The sequence below is a fragment of the Nicotiana tomentosiformis genome, chromosome 10, assembly GCF_000390325.3.
Source record: "Nicotiana tomentosiformis chromosome 10, ASM39032v3, whole genome shotgun sequence".
NCBI lineage: Eukaryota > Viridiplantae > Streptophyta > Magnoliopsida > Solanales > Solanaceae > Nicotiana > Nicotiana tomentosiformis.
In genome coordinates this window covers 442,809-463,596 of record NC_090821.1, presented here as the reverse complement: position 1 = coordinate 463,596, position 20,788 = coordinate 442,809, and the positions used below count along the sequence as shown (strand labels likewise).

General features: G+C 41.3%; 1 protein-coding gene across 1 annotated transcript; it reads right to left on the bottom strand.

Annotated features, from left to right (window-relative positions):
- Positions 1-8,356: 8,356 nt before the first annotated feature.
- LOC104093718 (peroxidase 22.3-like) lies at positions 8,357-10,228 on the bottom strand. Its single transcript, XM_009599512.4, has 3 exons — positions 9,939-10,228; positions 9,612-9,806; positions 8,357-9,097 (listed from the first exon to the last, which is right to left on the bottom strand). Exons 1-3 carry the CDS (start codon positions 10,146-10,148, stop codon positions 8,549-8,551), a joined length of 954 nt encoding a protein of 317 aa, XP_009597807.1. The 5' UTR covers positions 10,149-10,228; the 3' UTR covers positions 8,357-8,548.
- Between the last annotated feature and the right edge of the window lie 10,560 nt (positions 10,229-20,788).

The window sequence follows — 20,788 nt, the reverse complement described above, 5'->3', positions numbered from 1 at the left end:
TGATAGGTTTCGGCATCGAATGTAGAAGTTTGAAGTTTTAAAGTTCCTTAGGCATGAATCGATGCGCAATTCATATTTTTAGCATTGTTTGATGTAATTTAAAGGCTTGACTAAGTTCGTATGATATTTTATGACTGGTTGGTATATTTGGTCGAGGTCCCGGGGGCCTCAGATGGTTTTCGGATGGTTAATGGATCAATTTGGACTTGTGAGAATGGCTGAAGTGCACCAGTTCTGGGGTAATCGCACTTGCGCAAGATTGACCGCATGTGCGAGCTTACAGAAGAGAGCATTTGGGCGTAGATGTGGGGCTGGAGGAAATAAACTGTGGTAACAGGTGCAGTGTGAAGGCCGCAGAAGCGGAGTCGCTTCTACGGTCTAGTGATCGCAAAAGCGGATGAGTGCGAGATTTTAACTTCGGATTCTAAATTTTTGTCTTTCTATTCTCTCACAGATGGTGATGACACGTACAACTGGATCAGATGACCAGACAATTATGCCTCTGCTAGAGTTGCGAGAGGTCGGGGCCGGGGTAGAGGTCGATGGCGTCCACGTGGTGCAGCCAGAGCACCCACACGAGCTACTGCAGAGGAGCCACCAGTAGCTCAAGTTGGAGGATAGGCACCTGAGATGCATGTTACTGCACCAGCCTTCCAGGAGACTCTAGCCCAGTTTCTGAGCATGTTCAGCACTTTGGCTCAGGCAGGATTGATACCACTTACTCCTGCCACATCTCAGACCGGGGGGGAGCACACACTTCCATCGCCCGTACCTAAGAGCAGCGGGTTCAGGTCGACCAGGTTCCATAGATCATACCGATGCAGTCGGTAGCTCCAGTTCAGCCCAAGGTTAGGGCAGCAGTTTCTGAGGCGGAGCAGCTCAGACTCGAGAGGTACAAGAAGTACCATCCTCCTACTTATTAGTGGTGGCGAGCTTATGAGTTAGGTAGTTTGGCCGAGGCAGCTTCACTCACTTGGAATCAGTTCTCAGATATGTTCTTGAGGGAGTATGTTTCTCAGAGACTCATGGATGTATGGCGTGTAGAGTTTGAGCAGTTGCACCAGGGTTCTATGACCGTGTCAGAGTATGCAATCTGATTCAGTGATTTGGCTAGGCATGCACCAAACTTCGTGGCTACTGTTCGAGGGCAGGTTCGTCAATTTATTGAGGAGCTCAACCCCAGTATCAGATTTAGCATGGCCTGAGAGTTGGAGATGGACATTGCATACCAGCAGGTGGTGGGGATCGCTAGAAGATTGGAGGGTATGTTGACTCGGGAGAGAGAAAAGGGGGAGTCCAAAAGGTCTCGAGAGTCTGGCACATATAGTAGTACTCGTGCCCGAGTTGCATCTCGTCAGGGCAGGGGTTATATGGGTCGCCCTGTTCATTCAGCACTTCCAGCCACCAGCGGTGCTCCGGCCACTTCTAGGCCCCAGGATCCCTATTATGCATTGTCAGTGTCTATTGTACCTCATATATGGGATGCTTTCAGCAGTTAGTCCATCCAATTAGGCCAAAGCTAGTCGTAATAGCCACGTCCTCCGAGAGCTTGTTTTGAGTATAGTGACACTCGTCATGTAGTGAGGGATTGCCCCAAACTTAGGAGGGGTGCACCTCCACAGACCACTCAGGCACCGCGTGCTCCACCAGGTCCTCAGGCTATTATAATAGCACTAACTACCACCCCGCATACATATCCAGATAGAGGTGGAGGTCGGATAGGTAGAGGTCACCCTAGAGGGGAAGGCCAGGCCAGATATTATGCCCTTCCTACTAGGACGGAGGCAGTTGCATCCTATTATATCATCACAGGTATTGTTCTGGTCTGTCATAGAGATGCATCAGTCTTATTTGATCCAGGCTCCACTTATTCCTATGTGTCATCTTATTTTTCCCTGTATTTGGGTGTATCACATAATTCTCTGAGTTCTCTTGTATATGTGTCTACACCCGTGGGTGATTCTATTCTTGTTGACCGTGTGTATCGGTCGTGTTTGATTGTTCTTAGTGGTTTTGAGACCAGAGTCGATTTATTATTGCTCAATATGGTGGATTTCGATATTATTTTGGGCATGGACTAGTTGTCGCCCTATCATGCTATACTTGATTGTCACGCCAAGATGGTGACGTTGGCTATGCCAGGTCTACCGTGGCTAGAGTGGAGAGGTACGTTAGATCGTGTTCCTAGCAGGGTTGTCTCATTTCTTAAGGCTCAACGAATGGCTGAGAAGGGGTGTGATGCATATCTGGCATATGTGAGGGATGTTAGTGTTGATACTCCTACTGTCAAGCCAGTTCCGGTAGTGAGAGACTATTCAGATGTATTCCCGGCGGATCTTCCGGGCATGCCACCCGACATAGATATCGACTTTGGCATTGATTTGTTACCGGGCACTCATCCCATTTCTATTCTACCTTATCGTATGACCCCATCAGAGTTGAAAGAATTAAAGAAAAAGTTACAAGAATTACTCGATAAGGGCTTCATTCGGCCCAGTGTGTCGCCTTGGGGTGCTCCTGTCCTATTTGTAAAGAATAAGGATGGTTCTATGCGAATGTGTATTGATTATTGCCATTTGAACTAGGCTACATTGAAGATCAGTTATCCATTGCCACGTATTGATAACCTATTTGATCATCTTCAGGGTGCCAGAGTGTTCTCTAAGATCAACTTGCATTTAGGCTATCATCAGTTGAAGATTCGGGAGCCAAATATCCCGAAGACTGCTTTCAGGACTCGGTATGGTCATTATAAATTCCTAGTGATGTCGTTTGGTCTGACCAACGCCCCAACAACGTTCATGCACTTGATAAACAATGTATTTCTGCCCTATCTTGACTCTTTCATCATTGTGTTTATTGACGACATTCTGGTGTACTCCCTGAGTCGGGAGGATCATGAGCAACACCTGAGGACCGTGCTTCAAACCTTGAGGGAAAAGAGGTTGTATGCATAATTTTCAAAGTGTGAATTCTAGCTAGAGTCAGTGGCAATTTTGGGTAATGTAGTGTCGAGTGAGGGGATCAAGGTAGATCCGAATAAGAATGAAGCAGTGCAGAGATGGCCCAGATCGTCCTCAGCTACGGAGATCCGGAGTTTTCTTGGCTCGGCGAGGTATTACCGTCGATTTGTAGAGGGTTTCTCGTCTATTGCAGCACCTATGACCAGATTTACCCAGAAGGGTGCTCCATTCAGGTGGACCGAGGATTGTGAGGAGAGCTTTCAAAGTCTCAAGACTGCTTTGACTACATCACCAGTATTAGTGTTGCCTACAAGATTGGGGTCCTATACGGTGTATTATGATGCGTCGTGCATTGGTCTCAGTGCGGTGTTAATGCAGGACGGTATGGTAGTTGCCTACGTGTCTAGACAACTGAAGATGCATGATAAGAACTATCATGTCCACGACCTCGAGTTAGAAGCTATTGTCCATGCCTTGAAGATCTGGCGACACAATTTGTATGGTGTTTCTTGTGAGATTTTCACCGATCATCGGAGTCTACAACATCTGTTTAAACAGAAGGATCATAACTTGCGGCAGCAGAGATGGTTGGAGCTGCTTAAGGATTATGACATAACCATTCTTTATCATCTCGGGAAGGCCAATATGGTGGCCGATGCCTTGAGTCGCAAGGCGGAGAGTTTGGGCATTTTAGCATATCTACTAGTAGCAGAGAGATCTTTAGCCTTGGATGTTTAGGCCTTAGCCAACCAGTTTCTCAGATTAGATGTTTTCGAGTAGAGCATAGTTTTGGCTTGTGTGGTTTCTCAGTCTTCTCTTTATGATCGTATCAGGGAGCATCAGTGTGTTGACCCCGATCTGCTTGTCCTTAAGGACACAGTTCATCACAATGATGCTAAGGAAGTCACTATTGGAGATGACGGTGTATTATGGATGCAGGGCAGACTATGTGTGCCTAATGTAGATGGTATACGTGAGTTGATTCTCCAGGAGGCTCATAGTTTGCGGTACTCCATTCATCCAAGTATCGCTAAGATGTATCAGGACTTGAAACAGCAATATTGGCAGAGGTGAATGAAGAAGGATATGGTGGAATATGTAGCTCGGTACTTAAATTGTCAGCAGTTGAAGTATGAGCATCAGCGACCAGGTAGATTGCTTCAGAAGTTAGAGATTTCTGAGTGGAAATGGGAGCGGATCACTATGGATTTTGTTGTTGGACTCCCATGCACTCAGAGGAAGTTCGATGCAGTTTGGGTGATTGTGGATAGATTGACCAAGTCAGCTCATTTCATTCTTGTGGTTACTACTTACTCTTAGGAGCAGCTGGCTGAGATTTACATTCGTGAGATTGTTAGGCTTCATGGCGTATCAGTATCTATCATCTCTAGCCGGGGTACGCAGTTTACATTACGGTTCTGGAGAGCCGTATAACATGAGTTGGGTACTCGGGTGGAGTTGAGTACATCATTTCACCCTCAGACAGACGGACAGTCCGAGCGCACTATTCAGATATTGGAGGATATGCTTCGTGCGTGTGATGGATTTTGGGGTGCTTGGGATGAGTTCTTGCCACTTGCTGAGTTTGCCTATAGCAACAGTTATCAATCGAACATTCAGATGGCACCGTATGAGGATTTGTATGGTAGACGGAGCCCATCTCCAGTGGATTAGTTTGAGCTGGGCAAGGCTATACTATTAGGTACGGATTTGGTTCAGGATGCTTTGGAAAAGGTTAAATTGATTCATGATCGACTTCGTATAGCCCAGTCGAGGTAGAAGAGTTATGCAGATCGGAAGGTTCGCGACGTTGCATTCATGGTTGGGGAGCGGGTCTTGCTCCGGGTTTCGCCCATGAAGGGTGTTATGAGGTTCATGGGGAAGGGCAAGTTGAGCCCTAGGTATATCGGGCCTTTTGAGATTCTTGAGAGGGTTGGAAAGGTAGACTACAGACTTACACTGCCACCTAGTCTCTCCGGAGTTCATCCAGTATTCCATGTATTCATGATCCGGAAGTATCACTATGATCCGTCTCATGTGTTAGACTTCAGCTCAGTCCAGCTGGACAATGATCTATCTTATATTGAGGAGCCGATGGCCATTTTGGACAGGCAGGTTTGAAGGTTGAGGTCAAAGAACATTGCTTCAGTGAAGGTGTAGTGGAGGGGTCATCTAGTGGAGGAGGCGACTTGGGAGACCGAGCATGATATGCGCAACCGTTGTCCTCATCTTTTTACCACTTCAGGTATGTCTCTATACTCGTTCAAGGACAAACGTTTATTTTAAGAGGGGGAGGATGTAATGAACCGGCTAGTCGTTTTGAGAGTATTAGCCCTGAACCCCTATTTATTGCTCCTTCTGTTTTATTTTGTGGTTACGTAACTTGCCGGGAGAATTTATTTTTGGTTTAGGAGTGAAATGGGATACATAGTCCCTAAATTGGGAGTTTAAGTTCTAAAAATTAACTGTAATTTGAATTGTGCGAAGACAACTCCGGAATGTAGTTTTGACGGTTCCAATAACTCTGTAGGGTGATTTTGGTCTTAGGAGCGTATTCAGATGTTGAATTAGAGGCCCGTAGGTCATTTTAGCGTCAATTGGCAAAAGCTGGAAAATTGGATGATTTTTGGGAAGTTTGATCGGGAGTGGACTTTTTGCTATCGGGGTCGGTTTCCGATTCTGGAAGTTGGAGTAGGCCCGTAATGTAAATTATGACTTGTGTACAAAATGTGATTTCAATCGGACTATACTTGATAGGTTTCGGCATCAGATGTAGAAGTTTGAAGTTTTAAAGTTCCTTAGGCTTGAATCGATGCTCAAAGATATTTTTAGCGTCGTTTGATGTGATTTAAAGGATTGAATAAGTTCATATGATATTTTAGGACTGGTTGGTACATTTGGTTGAGATCCCGGGGGCCTCGCGTGGTTTCTGGATGGTTAACGGGTCAATTTAGACTTGAGAGAATGGCTGGAGTGCACCAGTTCTGGTGTAATCACACCTGCGCAAGATTGACCGCAGGTGCGAGCTCGCAGAAGCGAGCATTTGGAGATGCGGGGCTGGAGGAAATGGCTTGTGGTCGCAGGTGCGGTGTGAAAGATGCGGAAGTAGAGTCGCTTCTGCGGAAGAGTGATCGCAGAAGCGGACGAGTGCATGGGAGGCCTACCTGCAGAAGCGGGCGTGTTTGCACAGATGCGCACCTGCAGAAGCGGGCTTTGAATCGCAGAAGCGAGTCCGCAGAAGCGAAGTAAGGGGGAGCAGGAGCGGAAGAAGCCACAGATACGGGTGAGTGGTCGCTTCTGCGACGCCGCATAAGCGATTATATTTCTGCAGAAGCGGAAGTGCTGGCATAACACTTAAATACAAGGGTTCGCAATTTTGCATCATTTAAACATTTTGAGCTCGGTTCTTGGCGATAAGTCTTGGTAAATTTCTTAAGATAAGTCTTTTGTACTCATTTGTTATTAATAATCTTGTTTTCCCATTGATTTTTCACCTAGTTTGTGTGTATTTAAGGTAGAATTTGGGAGTTTGAAGCTAGGGATTTAGAGAGTTTAATTTGGGGATTTGAGTGGCGATTTGGTATCGGATTTTGGTAAATTTGGTATGGTTGGACTCGATATCGAATGGGTGTTCGTATTTTGTGACTTTTACCAGATTTTGAGATGTGGGCCCGGGTCGACTTTTTGGGATAATTTTTTCGATTTTTTGCTAAAGTCGTAGTTTCATTATTTAAATTAGTTTCTTGTAGTTGTGTTTATAGCGTGTAATTGCTTTTGGCTAGATTATGGTTGTTCGGAGTCGAAAAATTTAGGGAAAGGCATTCTTATTGACTGATTGAGTTTGGTTTTAGGTAAGTGACTTCTCTAACCTTGTGGGGGGGGGGGGGGAGGGGAGGAACCTCCCCTTCGGATTTAGTATTGTTGTAATAATTTATGATATGTGAGCGCCGTGTACGCGAGGTGACGAGTGCGTACACAGTCTAAATATGAAAATTCTAGTTCTTGCTGAGTAGTCTTCTTTTAAATTTTCTAACTGAGTTGTCTTAGCATGTGTAGATGTCATGTTTAGCCTAGTATCGCATGTCTACGTGTCTTAACTTTTACTTGAAATTTGTAAACATGCTTAGTTGAATTACTTGCCTCTGTGATCTTGTATTCAGTCTTTAATTATATGATTCCTTGCTGTACATTCGTTGTTCCATAGGTTATGAGTTGTGTATTTATTTTTGGGACTACGAGGCGCTACTTCGGGAGCTCTCCCTGTCGTGTATTTACTTTTAGGATAATGAGGCAGTACCCCGGGAGATCCCCCCGTTGCATATTTACTATTGGGACTACGAGGCGGTACCTCGGAAGATCCCCCCGTTGCATATTTACTATTGGGACTATGAGACGTTACCTCGGGAGATCCCCCTGTTGTGTATTTATATTTGGGACTGCGAGGTGATACCTCGGGAGCGCCCCTGTTGTTTACCTCTATTTGTTGTGCTGTAACCTTTTTGAAATTTCTCGTTGTTCATTTCTTAGTCATTTCATTGTATTATTATATTTTCTGCCTCATTTCCTTTTATTCCAGTAGGGCCCTGACCTGACCTCATCACTTCTCTACCGAGGTTAGACTTGGCACTTACTAGATACCGTTGTGGTGTACTCATACTACACTTCTGTATATCTTTTTGTGCAGATCCAGGTTCTTTCCACCAGGCCAGATACCAGTGAGCTGGACCGTACGTGGAGACTTCAAGGTATATTTGCCAGCGTCCCCCCTCTATTCTTATTATGTTGTTTTCCTTATTCTCTTTAGACTCTAATGTATAGAGACACTTAGTATTTTCTCTTAAAAGCTTGTGACTTATTTCTAGCGGGTTTTGGGAGTTGTAATTATTTGAATCGCAGTTTCTATTTATATATCATGTGTTGAGATTTGAATTAAGTTTTATATTCAGTTATTCCGCAAATTGTTAGGCTTACCTAGTCTTAGAGACTAGGTGTCATCACGACATCCTACAAAGGAAAATTGGGATCGTGACATATATGATGTGCCATCACTTAAAAAACGTGCTCATTATAGTTAAAGACTATATTTTACAAGCCTTACAAAAGCGTTCCCATAGATATTTTTGGGAAAGCTTATCAAGCGTGGTCTAAAATAAGTGTGTCCTTTGGCCAAATTTATGGTAGTGAATGTTAAAGTTGTTTTCTGGTGTGTACGTTAGTGACGACTTATGCAATTACTGTAATCAATTAGGCAAACAGCTCTGAGGATGTAAATTTATAAATTAAAAAAAAAAAAAAACTAAAAGAAAAAGAAAAAGCTGTGAGGGAATCAAATTACTCAGAAGCGAAAAGGTTTCTCATTCGCTTGATAACCATATTGGGATTTACTCGCCAACTGAAAACAACATAGTCCAATTTCTTTGAAAACAAATGACCATACACCTCTCCGTTCACAGTTACTCACTTATTTTAGGTGACAACAAAGGTTCCAAATTAAATGAACAAAAATCACAATTACAATTGAAAATAATTAACCAAATTCTTAACACACGCATGAATCTTGATTTTATCAGCATCAATAGCAATATTTAGTTCACCTTCCTGCAGTTGACACGAATTTGGCCTTGGTTCCCGGTCAATGGCTTGATATTTCCCATCTTAATCATAGACTCAGTGAAATCTTTAGAGAAAGTCCCAAGGTTGGTACTATATGTCTTAACAAGATCATCAGTCTGGCCTCCACTAAACAATGCTTGATCAGAATGTAAAATCCCTTTCTTGGACACCAAGTTACTAAAATATTTCGAGTCGAAAAGAGCAGGTGTTGGATCAAGGGAAGCAAGGTTAGAATCACCTCCACTACGTGGACAATTGGCTTGTCGTTGGCTTGCAAAGGTGGAATCAATGTTAGTCTCACTGTATATGCGGTCTCTAAAGGTGAAACACTGAGCAAACCCTAATGTGTGGCCACCCGAGAGCGCGACGAGGTCTTCCTCATCCAAGCCTTGATTCTTGAAGTTGTTGATAAGTGCAGGTAAGTCCATGAATGGAGATGGGATGTCGTTGTTGGCCATGGTTCTACTTGCTGTAGTGGAGTCTCTTCTTCCCAATTTCACTTCCCATGTTGGTCCATGTAGCTGTTCATGTAAAAATGTTTCAGTTTAATTATATACTGAAGGTTCATAACATTTGCAGTATACACAATTAGGTATAACCAGATTCATTATTTGAAGTTTATGAGTTCCTAAATCGACCTCAAGTTAATATATACTAGTAACTGAGTTTGCCGGTATAATATTTATAAATATTTAGTGAATTTCATAATACGCGTATATAGGGTTTTCAAAAAGTTATCGGGTTCATGTGTTAATATATAGGTGGAGGATATCTACAAATTTTGCGTTGACTCTCAAACGCACTATGAGGCTTGATACTAATTCTTTATTTCGTATTCAGCTAAAAATATCTACTTAATCTATCTCAACTTGGGCTTGTAAGTCGATCAGTTTTTGAATAATAGTTCACTAGTTTACTAATTAATCTGGAGTATGATGGACTTTAATTTAAACATTAACTATGGTTAGGAAAAATATTAACAAGTGAAAACCATATTTGTAGCTTATGTTAGGATAGAAGGGGAGTAATACGCACAGCAACTACAGAATCACGAGCTGCAACTGCCAAGATGTCCGCACAAGATACAACCGGACGTCCACAAGCTTTATCAACCTCGGATTTGATTTTATCAATCACCTCAAATCCTCTAGCAGAATTGTTATTAGCTCTAGCAGTCTTTTCACTATCAATAGTAGCCGTTTGATCAAGAAGAATCGAAGCATCACAACCCTTCATTAACAAAACATGCATTAGTAACGACATCTCAATGAATTCATTCCTAACTTCAATATTTTAGGTCAAATACTCAGATGCTTTCACAAATAAAAAATAGGAAGTGCAAGAAAAATAATGTAAGCTCACATTAACGAAACAATCATGAAAATGCAGACGTAGCAGAGAAGCGCCCATTCGTCTCTCTTTCTGGATTGCAGCCTTAACAACCCGATTAATTGTTGGTAAAGCTTCAGGACAAACATCCTCGTAGAAATCATCTGATAATTCTGAAAATGCCATGACTGCTAAACAAAACATGATCAACACATGAAGGAAGAGGAAGCTACGTGAAACCATTATTGATAATTAATTACTACTATAGCCTATAAAGTTCTACACTTTCTATATATGTGATGTTACTGATTTTGTGTGATGATGAGAGTAAAATGTGGCTATATTTATAGGTTTGAAAAATGTTTACTATTATAACACGACAATGGCTTTAGGTTTAGCAACTCTCCCAAGAAAAATGAGCCAGCCTTTGACAATTTCTAAGAGGGTTGTTTTTAAATGAATTGTTGTTCATGCATGAAATGTTCAGACTTGGAAATTGTCAATTATTGCAAATTTGAGTGGGTCGGAGTCTTTCATTATATGATAATTAAAATCAAACCTACTACTTAGGAAACAACCAGATTAAAACCATATCAATTTTGACTTAGCAAACAAATTGTACGATGTAATTAATTAACTACCTGTTTGTGTGCCGGTTGCTTTTTATTGAATTTTTCTCTTTGCATGGGCGTAGCCATTTTTCTACGAGGATATATGGCCAAAAGATTTACTTCACGAGAATGGTTTATATAGACTGCTATTATATGAGGGAGTTGTTGATACATAAAATAGATAAAAATATTTTTATCTCTAACAATTTAAGCTTTCAAATGAGATGATCATATACTTCGGCGTGTCATCAAAGCAGACATAGTTCTGAGACTCACCATCACCTATTATGAAAAAGAATTTCCAAGTTTTGCTCATGAAGGAAAAATAGGGTTGCATGTGAGGGGGCATGGTGAAGACATAACTAACTAAATAAATATGTGCTTTCTCTCACATTTTAAGCATCTAGATGAGATGGTCTCAAAATTCGATAGGAATAATTAAGGAGATTTGCAAATTAATACTCCGTTCACTTTTACTTGTCCACAATAGACTTTAGCACTTCCCTTGGGAAATGATAAATGAAATACATATTTTACTATAACACCTATAATAAAGATAGTATTTTAAGAAGTCTTGAAAAATAATTTGGGGAATGAGTAGTTAATGATAAGGGTAAAACAAGAAAAAATTGATTTTCTCTTGATTTGCTAAAATTGACAAGCAAAAGTGAAAATGTATTTAAAGTACAGCGGACAATGTTAAAAGTGAACGGAGGAAGTAATATAAAAAGCAACTACCAACACCAAATTTGAAAAGAAAAAAAGTCAACTTGTCTGCAAAAAGAATTAGCAAGAATAATATAGAAATAATTAAGAAGAACAACTCAACGTGGACTATATCGAGAAAAACAGCCTCTGAATATCTATACTAAATGTCAACATTAACAACATGCAAATAAATTTTGTAATGAGGGATAGCCATTGGTTAACATTGATGCTAAAGGTCTTAATTATTTCTTTAAAGAATAGAGCGGACTATTTGTCACTGTTAATATTGGCTCATTTATTAATTACTTATGGGGCACGTTAATTCAACATTAATCATATGGCCCCTTGCCATACCACACTCGCCGAAAATCTTTTAAACAAAATATGCAGAAGAAAATACGTAAGCATCAGTAGATCAACAACAACAACAACAACAAACCCAGTGAAATCTCATAAATAGGGTCTGGGAGGGTAGTGTGTACGCAGACCTTACCTCTACCTTATAAAGATAGAGAGGTTATTTTCGATAGATCCTCAGCTCAAAAAACAATAGAGATAAGATAAAACAACCAAGTAGTAAACAATGGTGACAACAATGTATTATGGTGACGAGCGTACAACCACAACAACAACAAACACATATAATAATAAAGAACCATGACTAAGATAATACAAAAATAGTCTTAGTACTACTGGTAAGCCTAGGAGGAACATACTACTAACTGTCAACCTACAACCCTTAATAATACGATTAGGGTTTGAAAATCACAACAACAACAAACACATATAATAATAAAGAACCATGACTAAGATAATACAAAAATAGTCTTAGTACTACTGATAAGCCTAGGAGGAACATGCGTTTGAATAATACGTTTTCTATATATTTTGTCAAGGTATTAATTACAGTTTAATACTCAATAGTATATAGTATTAGTTCATATATTTATGCATTTTAAATTATTTTAAATTATTAATTATATTAACTTATAGTATTTTTTCTGTAGTCTCCACTCGGGCTCACCCGATTTTACTATTTGACCAAGACTGGGAGGTTGCATCGAAGTATGGCCTCGTAACTGAATAGACTAAATCACGAGGATAAGGTACCGAGTTTAGAATCGAGGTACTTGTCGAGATCGAGGCTAGTAGTGATCGAAGCTAAATGAGACAGACATCGAGCAAGATCGAAGATAGCACAATAACAGAAGGGCGAGATATCCGTGACTGGTCGAGGATCATGGCGTAAATCTCGGTGTAAATCTCGGAACAGATCAAATCGGACGTCTCCGAACCGTGTTAATTTGGTCGTAGCCTTTAGCTTGGGATTCGCCTTTTGGGCTTGTTTCCCTGTTATACTTCGAACTTGTTCGGAGTATCAGTCCCCTTGTGGGGTGGCCGTGGCCTATAAAATTGAGGGTTTCCTTTTTAAGGTCTTACGATCTCGAGATTTTAGTAATTTGATCATGTCAATTTTTTGGATGGAAGTCCCCGAGTGTGGGGTCAATTGCTCGAAATTTAGTTGTGACTGGCCCTTAAGCCAGTTTCCACAATAGATCACAAGTACGACATTGTAAAGTAAAACTTTCTCTAAGGAATGAAATATCTGGCAAGGAAAAATACTTTTTTCAATAGATTAACATGCGTACATGTTCGCCATTAGGGCTCGAGTAATCTACATGGGCATGGTTCATTCGACCATTTGATCCTTACAAAATTTACTTATCGAGACCCTGTCGGCACGAAGCATTTTTTTTGTAACTATCCGAGGGTGATGCCCCCCAGTATTCCGAGGCTCCTTTATAATCAACCTCGAATACTGGGGGGCATCACCCTCGGATAGTTACAAGGAAAATGCTCTGTTCCAATAGGGTCTCGATAGGTAAAGTTTGTAAGGGTCAAATGGTCGAACGAACCATGCCCATGTAGATTACTCGAGCCCTAATGCCAAACATGTACGCATGTTAATCTATTGAAAAAAGTATTTTTCCTTGCCATATATTTCATGCCTTAGAGAAAGTTTTACTTTACAATGTCATGCTTGTGATCTATTATGAAAATTGGCTTAAGGGCCAGTCACAACTAAAGTTCGAACAATTGACCCCGCACTCGGGGACTGCCATCCAAAAAATCGACATGATCGAATTACTAAAACCTCGAGATCGTAAGACCTTAAAAAGGCAACCCTCGATTTTATAGGCCATGGCCACCCCACTCGGGGACTGATACTTTGAACAAGTTCGAAGTATAACAGGGGAACAAGTCCAAAAGGCGAATCCTAAGCTAAAGGCTTCCACCAAATTAACACGGTTCGGAGACGTCTGGTTTCCGTTATAAAACAGGCCTTCGAATATTTTCAAAAATCGGTTAAAAAGGCTACCCTCGACTGAATTACTAAGGGTCTCTATAATATCGACCCTCGAAAACCCTAATGGGTACAAAGTCGTTCGAACTCTCGAACAAATTCTTTATTTTATGCTAAGGCAATACGAAACAAAGGGTCTCGATAATATCGACCCTTGAAAACCCTAATAGGTACGTGATCGTTCGAACTCTCGAGCAAATCCCTTATTTCATGCTAAGGTATGACAAAGTTTATATGATTAAACAATAAACTTTTCAAGCTGAAAAGGGGGAGAAAGCCATTCTTTTTACTATGGCCATATCGGCCTAGTTCAAGAGCCTAAAGGGCCATTTTATTTTTGAATTCGAGAAATCATCCTCACTCAATTAAAGCCTAAGGGTCACCCTACTCCGAGTTTGAGCAAGTACTCACTCAATTAAGATTACACTAGTACGACCTCGATCAAGTTGCCTAAGCCTCGAACTTATGAGCAAATTTTTCATAAAGTATGAATGAAACGGAAAAAAGATCTTTTATATATACGAAGATATTTACAAGGACCGATCAGGGTCCCGCACAAAAAATCAAAAAAGAAAAAGCCTAAGATTCCTAATTTTCCTCAGGGGCGGCTTCTTCTCCATCGAGGTCCTCCCCATTCTCGGACCCGCTCTTGCTGCCATCATCATCATCATCATCGGAAGAGGCCAATGCTCCAGCATCAGCTTCATGATCTCTAGCCTTTATTATCTCGTCGGTAAGATCTAAACCTCGAGCATGGATCTCCTCGAGGGTTTCCCTCCGAGATTGGCATTTGGAGACTTCAACAATCCAATGTGCTTGAGTTTGAGCGGTCTTGGTTGTCTTTCTCGCTTGGACTTGAGAGGCTTCAGCATCGGCCCGGTAGACGGCCACGATTGCCTCTGCCTTGGCCTTTGCCTTTTCGGCTTCATATTTGGCCTTTGCAAGTTCGGAAGCCAACCGAGCCTCCAGCTCCTCTATTTTCTTTGCCTGAGCTGAGCTTTTCTCCTTCATGCCTCGAAGCTGACTTTCGACCGATGATAATTGGGCTTGAGCAGCCTTTTTTTCAGCAGCAAAGCGATCCATACTTTCTTTCCACCCCAAGGTCTCCGCCTTCATCATGTCGACCTCCTCGCGGAACTGATCAATCCTCTCGATCTTTTGCTGCAGCTGTGATATTGAAATGTTAGCCACCGTTCCTGAATTGAGCCCATGAGCTTTTAAGATTTTCATTACCTGCTCGATCAGGTCGGTCTGATCTTGGTGAGCCTTGGCTAACTCGACTCGGATGTCCTTGAACTCCTCTTCTTTTTGCCCACTGAGAAGTTTAAGGACATTTCTCTCCTCAGTGAGCCCTCGGAGGTCGGCCTCATATCGGCTCAGCTCTGTTCGGGACTTTGAAAATGCCTCCTGATGGAGCTCCATATCCTATACGAAAAAAATAAAGGAAATTAGAAAGGAAGAGAAGAAATAAACTAAGTATGATATCGACAAAGAAAGTTGAGACTCACCTGATTCAAGGCTTGTTGAGCCTCATAGAAAAGACTCGATGCTTTATTCAGGTCGGTAGCATCCTCTAACCCAATAAAGTAACCATGGAAGGGGTCCTCCCCTCCATGAGCCCCGTCTACTTCGGGAGTCCTCATATCTTGGGCCTCCCGAATTGCCTCCTCGGAAAGCGCAGGGAGAATCGGCGAGTCTCCAATATCTATTGCCCCAAGTGAGCCACTCGGGGTGTTCTCTTCGCTGCGAAGGGCCTCGGAGCCGACCCCTTTAGACATACTCGCCTTTTGCTCATATCGGCGGGAGGCATCATTGATCTTCGACGACTCGGGGACTTTGACTGTGTCTTTTTCCAAGACCCCCTCGGCTCGAGGCGGAATCTCTTCAACCACCATCGACTCAGCGGCCTTTGGGGCCTCGATGGTTTTCTTCACTCGGGCCACTAATTCCGAGCCATCGTTTTCATCTTTTTCTTCTTCCTCCCTTAGTCATTGAAGCACATCCGCAGGCGGGGCAATGGTGTCTTTCTTCAGCTTATGAGCTGGTTTCTTCTTAAGCTTTAGATCCTCGTAGATTGTGGTCCTTTTCTCTTCATATCCTTCGCCGGCTTCGGAACCGGGGTCAAAGTCTCCTCCTCACCAAACAGGGGCCTCATGACCGCATCCTTGCCCAGGCCTGTACACAAGAAAATTGAATAAGTAGAAGAAGGGCATCTTAATCAAATCATCAAATATAGAAAAAGTGGGCATACCATGAGTCTTGGCCTCCCACCGGCCTTTTGATAAATCGTGCGATGAGCGCTCGACGTAAGTAGAGTCGAGGCCAGGTTCTGAGCCCAACTTTCGAGGTCGGGAATCGCGCGGGGTATCCAAGTGACCGCTACATCATGGAAAAAAACATCGATGAGAAAAGACAAAGGAACAAATAGTACATTGAAGCTAACAGTGAGACGGCACTTACGATTCATGTTCCATTTCTCAGGAAATGGAATCTTCTCGGTTGGGATTAGTTCGGAAGTCCTCACTCAAGCGAACCGGCCCATCCAGCCTCGATCTTTGTCCTTATCTATGCTCGAGAACAACACTTTGGTAGCCTGACATTGGAGTTTTATTAACCCGCCTCGATAGAGGCTGGGGCTATACAATCTGATAAGGTGATTGAGGGTGAAAGGGGGCCCGTTGACTTTGCTCATGAAGAATCGGAGCAGAATAACAAATATCCAAAAGGAAGGATAGATTTAGCCTAGGGTTATTTGATATTGACGGAAACAATCGACGACGACAGGGTCGTGGGGGCCCAGCGTAAAAGGGTAAGTTTAAACACTTAGAAACCCTTCCACATAGGTGGTGATGTCTTCTTCGGGGGTCGAGATCACCACCTCTTTGCCCTCCCAGTTGCAGTCTTTCTTTACCTGCTTAAGGTATCCCTCAGTTATCGAGCATATATACCTCGACACCGGCTCAAATCGACCAGGAATCGATGAGGCTTTATCGGTTTTGAAATCGAAGTTTAGCGTGCAAACCCCAGGAATGCATTCCTCAAGACGAGGTTCCACCGGCATCTTCCCATCTGCCAGTTGAGAAGATAAGGCAGCTTCTTTTTGTGGTATAATTTTCGATGTTTTTGCTATTTTTGTATAAGTTTGAAGAAGAGGAAGATAATAGGACTTGACGTTTGAGAAATGATTAATAGCAAAACCTGAAGATTTGTAAAAAGGGAAGAACTTGAGAGATGTAAAAGCTTTGGAGATTAGAAGGAAGTGAAAGTAAAGTTTGAATCAATGAGGAAGGGGTTTATTTATTGGATTCACGTCGACGGTTCAAAATCACTAATGGCCGACCACCAAATAACACTCATTAATGACTTGGGGAACTGTACCGATGGGATGTTTCGGTCACTCTCGTCGCTTACGTCATAAGTGTGACATCATGACAGGTCGAGGTAGAAAATTGAAGGCTCAATTCGTTTCTTATCATTTCACTCCAAAAATGAGGAGACTATCTGTAATTCTGTATACGGTTAAAATCGGGCTCACCCGATTTTACTATTTGACCAAGACCGGGAGGTTGCATCGAAGGATGGCCTCGTAATGGAACAGACTAAATCACAAGAATAAGGTACCGAGTTCAGAATCGAGGTACCTGTCGAGATCGAGTCTAGTATTAATCGAAGCCAAATGAGACAGACATCGAGCAAGATCGAAGATAGCACAATACCAGAAGGGCGAGATATCCATGACTGGTCGAGGATCATGGTGTAAATCTCGGAACAGATCAAATCAGAAACGGTTAATTAGCTAATCATGGAATTTTCTTCTGTAATTAGAATTATACCATAAGTGAAATTCCTCTACTATTTAAAGGGGATTCTAATCATTTGTAAGATACATTGTTAATAGATATCAAAGCAATATAATTCTCTTTCTCGTTTATACTATTGTTCATCAGCTTGTTATATTTAAATAGTTCTTGCATCAACCAGTTCGAGGGTATCTAAACTCGAGGGCTGAATTCCATTCTAACACCGGTTTTCTTTACTTTATAGTTTATTTCTGTTATTATTCTTTATATTTATCAATTGGTATTAAGTGAAATCACGTATCCTTAGAACCACATTATAAGTTTACTTGTTATCCAATTTTAAGTGTAAACAACTTAAATATTCTATATCCGTATTTGCACTCAAAACAAAAAAGTTTAGACTTTCAAAATTCGAATTGCATCACATAAATTGGGATATAGTGAATAGCATGATTGTCCAAATGATTTTGGTGAACGAAGATATTTTTTATTCTAGAGATTTAATATGTTTGACCAAAAATATAAAGTATTTTTGAGTAGCAACTTGCCCTTTTTACCAACACGATTGATCCCCCCAAAACGTCCAATCATACCACTAGAACCTCCATATATATTGCATGTTGATACTACAAGAAACAATCAGTAAAGCATACAGATCTGGCACTGAAAGGAAGGGCTGAAGAAATTAGTTAGGAAACTCACCCCAAGATCAGAGATGACATTTTGAAGCTGTAAAGGAGAAACGTAATTCCGGAGAGAGCATTGAGAGAATTATAACAACAAAAGGAGTTTGTGAACTTGGAGGAGCAATAAATTTACGTAGAGTTAAGAGGACCATTTGTTACTGGTATATGTATGTCGAGGGGCACACGTGTATTACGCGTGTTTTGTTCAGTAATGACTAAGTACATTTTATGTTGCTTTTTATACATACTTTAGTATTGTGTTCATACAGTTGAACTCCCATTTCTAAATATTAGTAATATATTTATGGTATTTGGCTTTGCATTTATTGCATGAATGGTTGCCTAGTTTGTTCTGTGATGAGATCAAAGTTGATGTAGAATCAAGTTTGAGATGAGAAGAGAGCTAATCATTGTTGGACTCAAAGCTTCTATTGGATTACTTAGCCGTTAGTTAACAAGTTAAAAAGAAGTTCTGTTAAGTTACAGTTTTGTCCCAATGTGAAATTATGGTATAGAAATAATGTCAAGAAGGTAGTGTATTAATGTATTTGTAGTTACACGAGTCCTATGTATTTGTGCAGGATATTGATCCTATATTTTGGCTATAAAACATAAAGTAAACTCTTCTAGGATGGTAATACAAAGAGTCCTAATTCCAGACGCCTAAGACTAAGTGATCACATAGTTATTAGGTTTGTTAGCCTGATCATTATCTTCAACACTCAAACTTGTGGGAGGTTACTTCACTACACCTAGCTTGTCTCGAAAGAACTGGAACTGGTCCTTGCCAAGAGCCTTTGTATGAATATCTACTAATTGATCCTTGGACCTAACAAACTGAGTGATCAATTGTCCTTGAGCTACCTTCTCTCTGATAGACTGGTAATCTAGTTCTACATGCTTAGTTCTAGCATACATTACTGGATTTGTAGTCATATATAGAGCACTCAAGTTGTCACAAAATAAGATAGGGGCAGTTTTGATATACATTCCAATGTATTGTAAAATATAGCTTATCCAGGTAAGTTCAGCTGCAGTTGCTGCCAATGCTCCATACTGAGCTTCAACACTTGACCTTACAACAGTGTTCTGCTTCCTTGATGACCAGGAGACACAATTTTCACCAAGGTATATACTATATACAGTAGTAGACCTCCTTGTAATGGCACATCCTGCCCAGTCTATATCTGAGAACCTATACGGCCTAAAGAAAAACTATGATATGAAGTAGGAATATACTAAATCTCTCTGTAATGACCCGACTAGTCATTTTGAATATTAGCACTGCGTTCATTATCTTAAGGTCTCGATCAGCTCCATATTATGTGTTACAACGTGCGTGCGTAGTCGAATTTAGATTTTGGATAATTCAGGATTGATTTGGAAGAAGGATTTGTGTTTTAGAAGCTTAAGCGGTGAGAGTTAATCAGAATTTGACTTTTGTGTAAAAGACTCTGAAATAGAATTTTGATTGTTCCAATAGTTTCATATGGTGATTTTAGACTTAGGCGTCCGAATTTGGATTTGGAGGTCTGTAGGGTAATTTGAAGCATTTCGGCAAAAATTGGAAAATTGAAGTTTAGGAAGGTTAAGAGGGTTGACCGAGGGTTGACTATGGTGATATCAGGCTCAATTGCGGTTCAGAGAGTTATATTAGCTCCCTTATTTCATTTGGGACTTGCATGCAAAATTTGGTGTTATTCCGAGTTGATTTGATATGTTTCGGCACGAGAATTGGAAGTTGGAAGATTTGTATGTTCATAAGTTCGATTCATGGTGGGATTCGTGGTTTTGACATTATTTGATGTGATCTGAGACCTTGCCTAGGTCCTTGCTACGTTATGGAACTTTTTGGTATGCTTGGATGGGGTCCGGGGGGCCCCGGGTGTGTTTCGAACGAGTTTCAGATGATTTTCATGCCTGTGATTAGGTCTTGTTCTAGTGCTTCACACCTGCGACATTTTGGAGCATAGGTGCGGCTCCGCTTCTGCGTGAGCCTGGTCGCTTCTGCAATCATAGTGGCCTGGGAGGGAGCTTGCTTCTGCGGAGATTGGCACGCAGGTGCGAAGGCTGCTTTTGCGGTCCAGCGATCGCATATGCGCAGTGGTTCGCTTATGCCCTCCTTTTGGCACTTCTGCAATATCGCTGTTGCAACTGTATTTTCCGCAGATGCAGACCTAGGCCTGGTAAGTTGAGTTCACAGGTGCGAACGTTTGCTTCTTGTGAAGCCCATGTACGCGAGGTGAGGGAAGTATTTTCCCTAACTTTGTGTGGGGGAACTACCCCTTAGGTTTTGAGTCTTTGGTGCTAATTGTTTCATGTGAAGTCCGTGTACGCGAGGTGACGAGTACGTGCTCAGGCCTATTTTTCAAAATTGACTGTTTAGGGTTCTTAGGTTCTTATGTTCATTAAATATGAAGTTATTTTGTTATATTAAATATCCTATTTACTAAATTCACCCTTACGCGTCTTAATTGGAATTAATTGCTCCATGTTTTACCTTCATTGTCGATTAAACTCTTATGTGCCATAACTGAAGTAGTTGTTTTTTTATTGTTATGCTATCCTTTCCGTAACTGCTCATCCTTGATTGAAGTTATTATTATCTTTCCCAAAATTTGCTTATCCTTAATTGAGTTTGTTTAATCTCTTCCGTAATTGCCCAACCCTAATTGAAGTTTCGTTATCCCTTATCAGTGTTGACTTACCATTA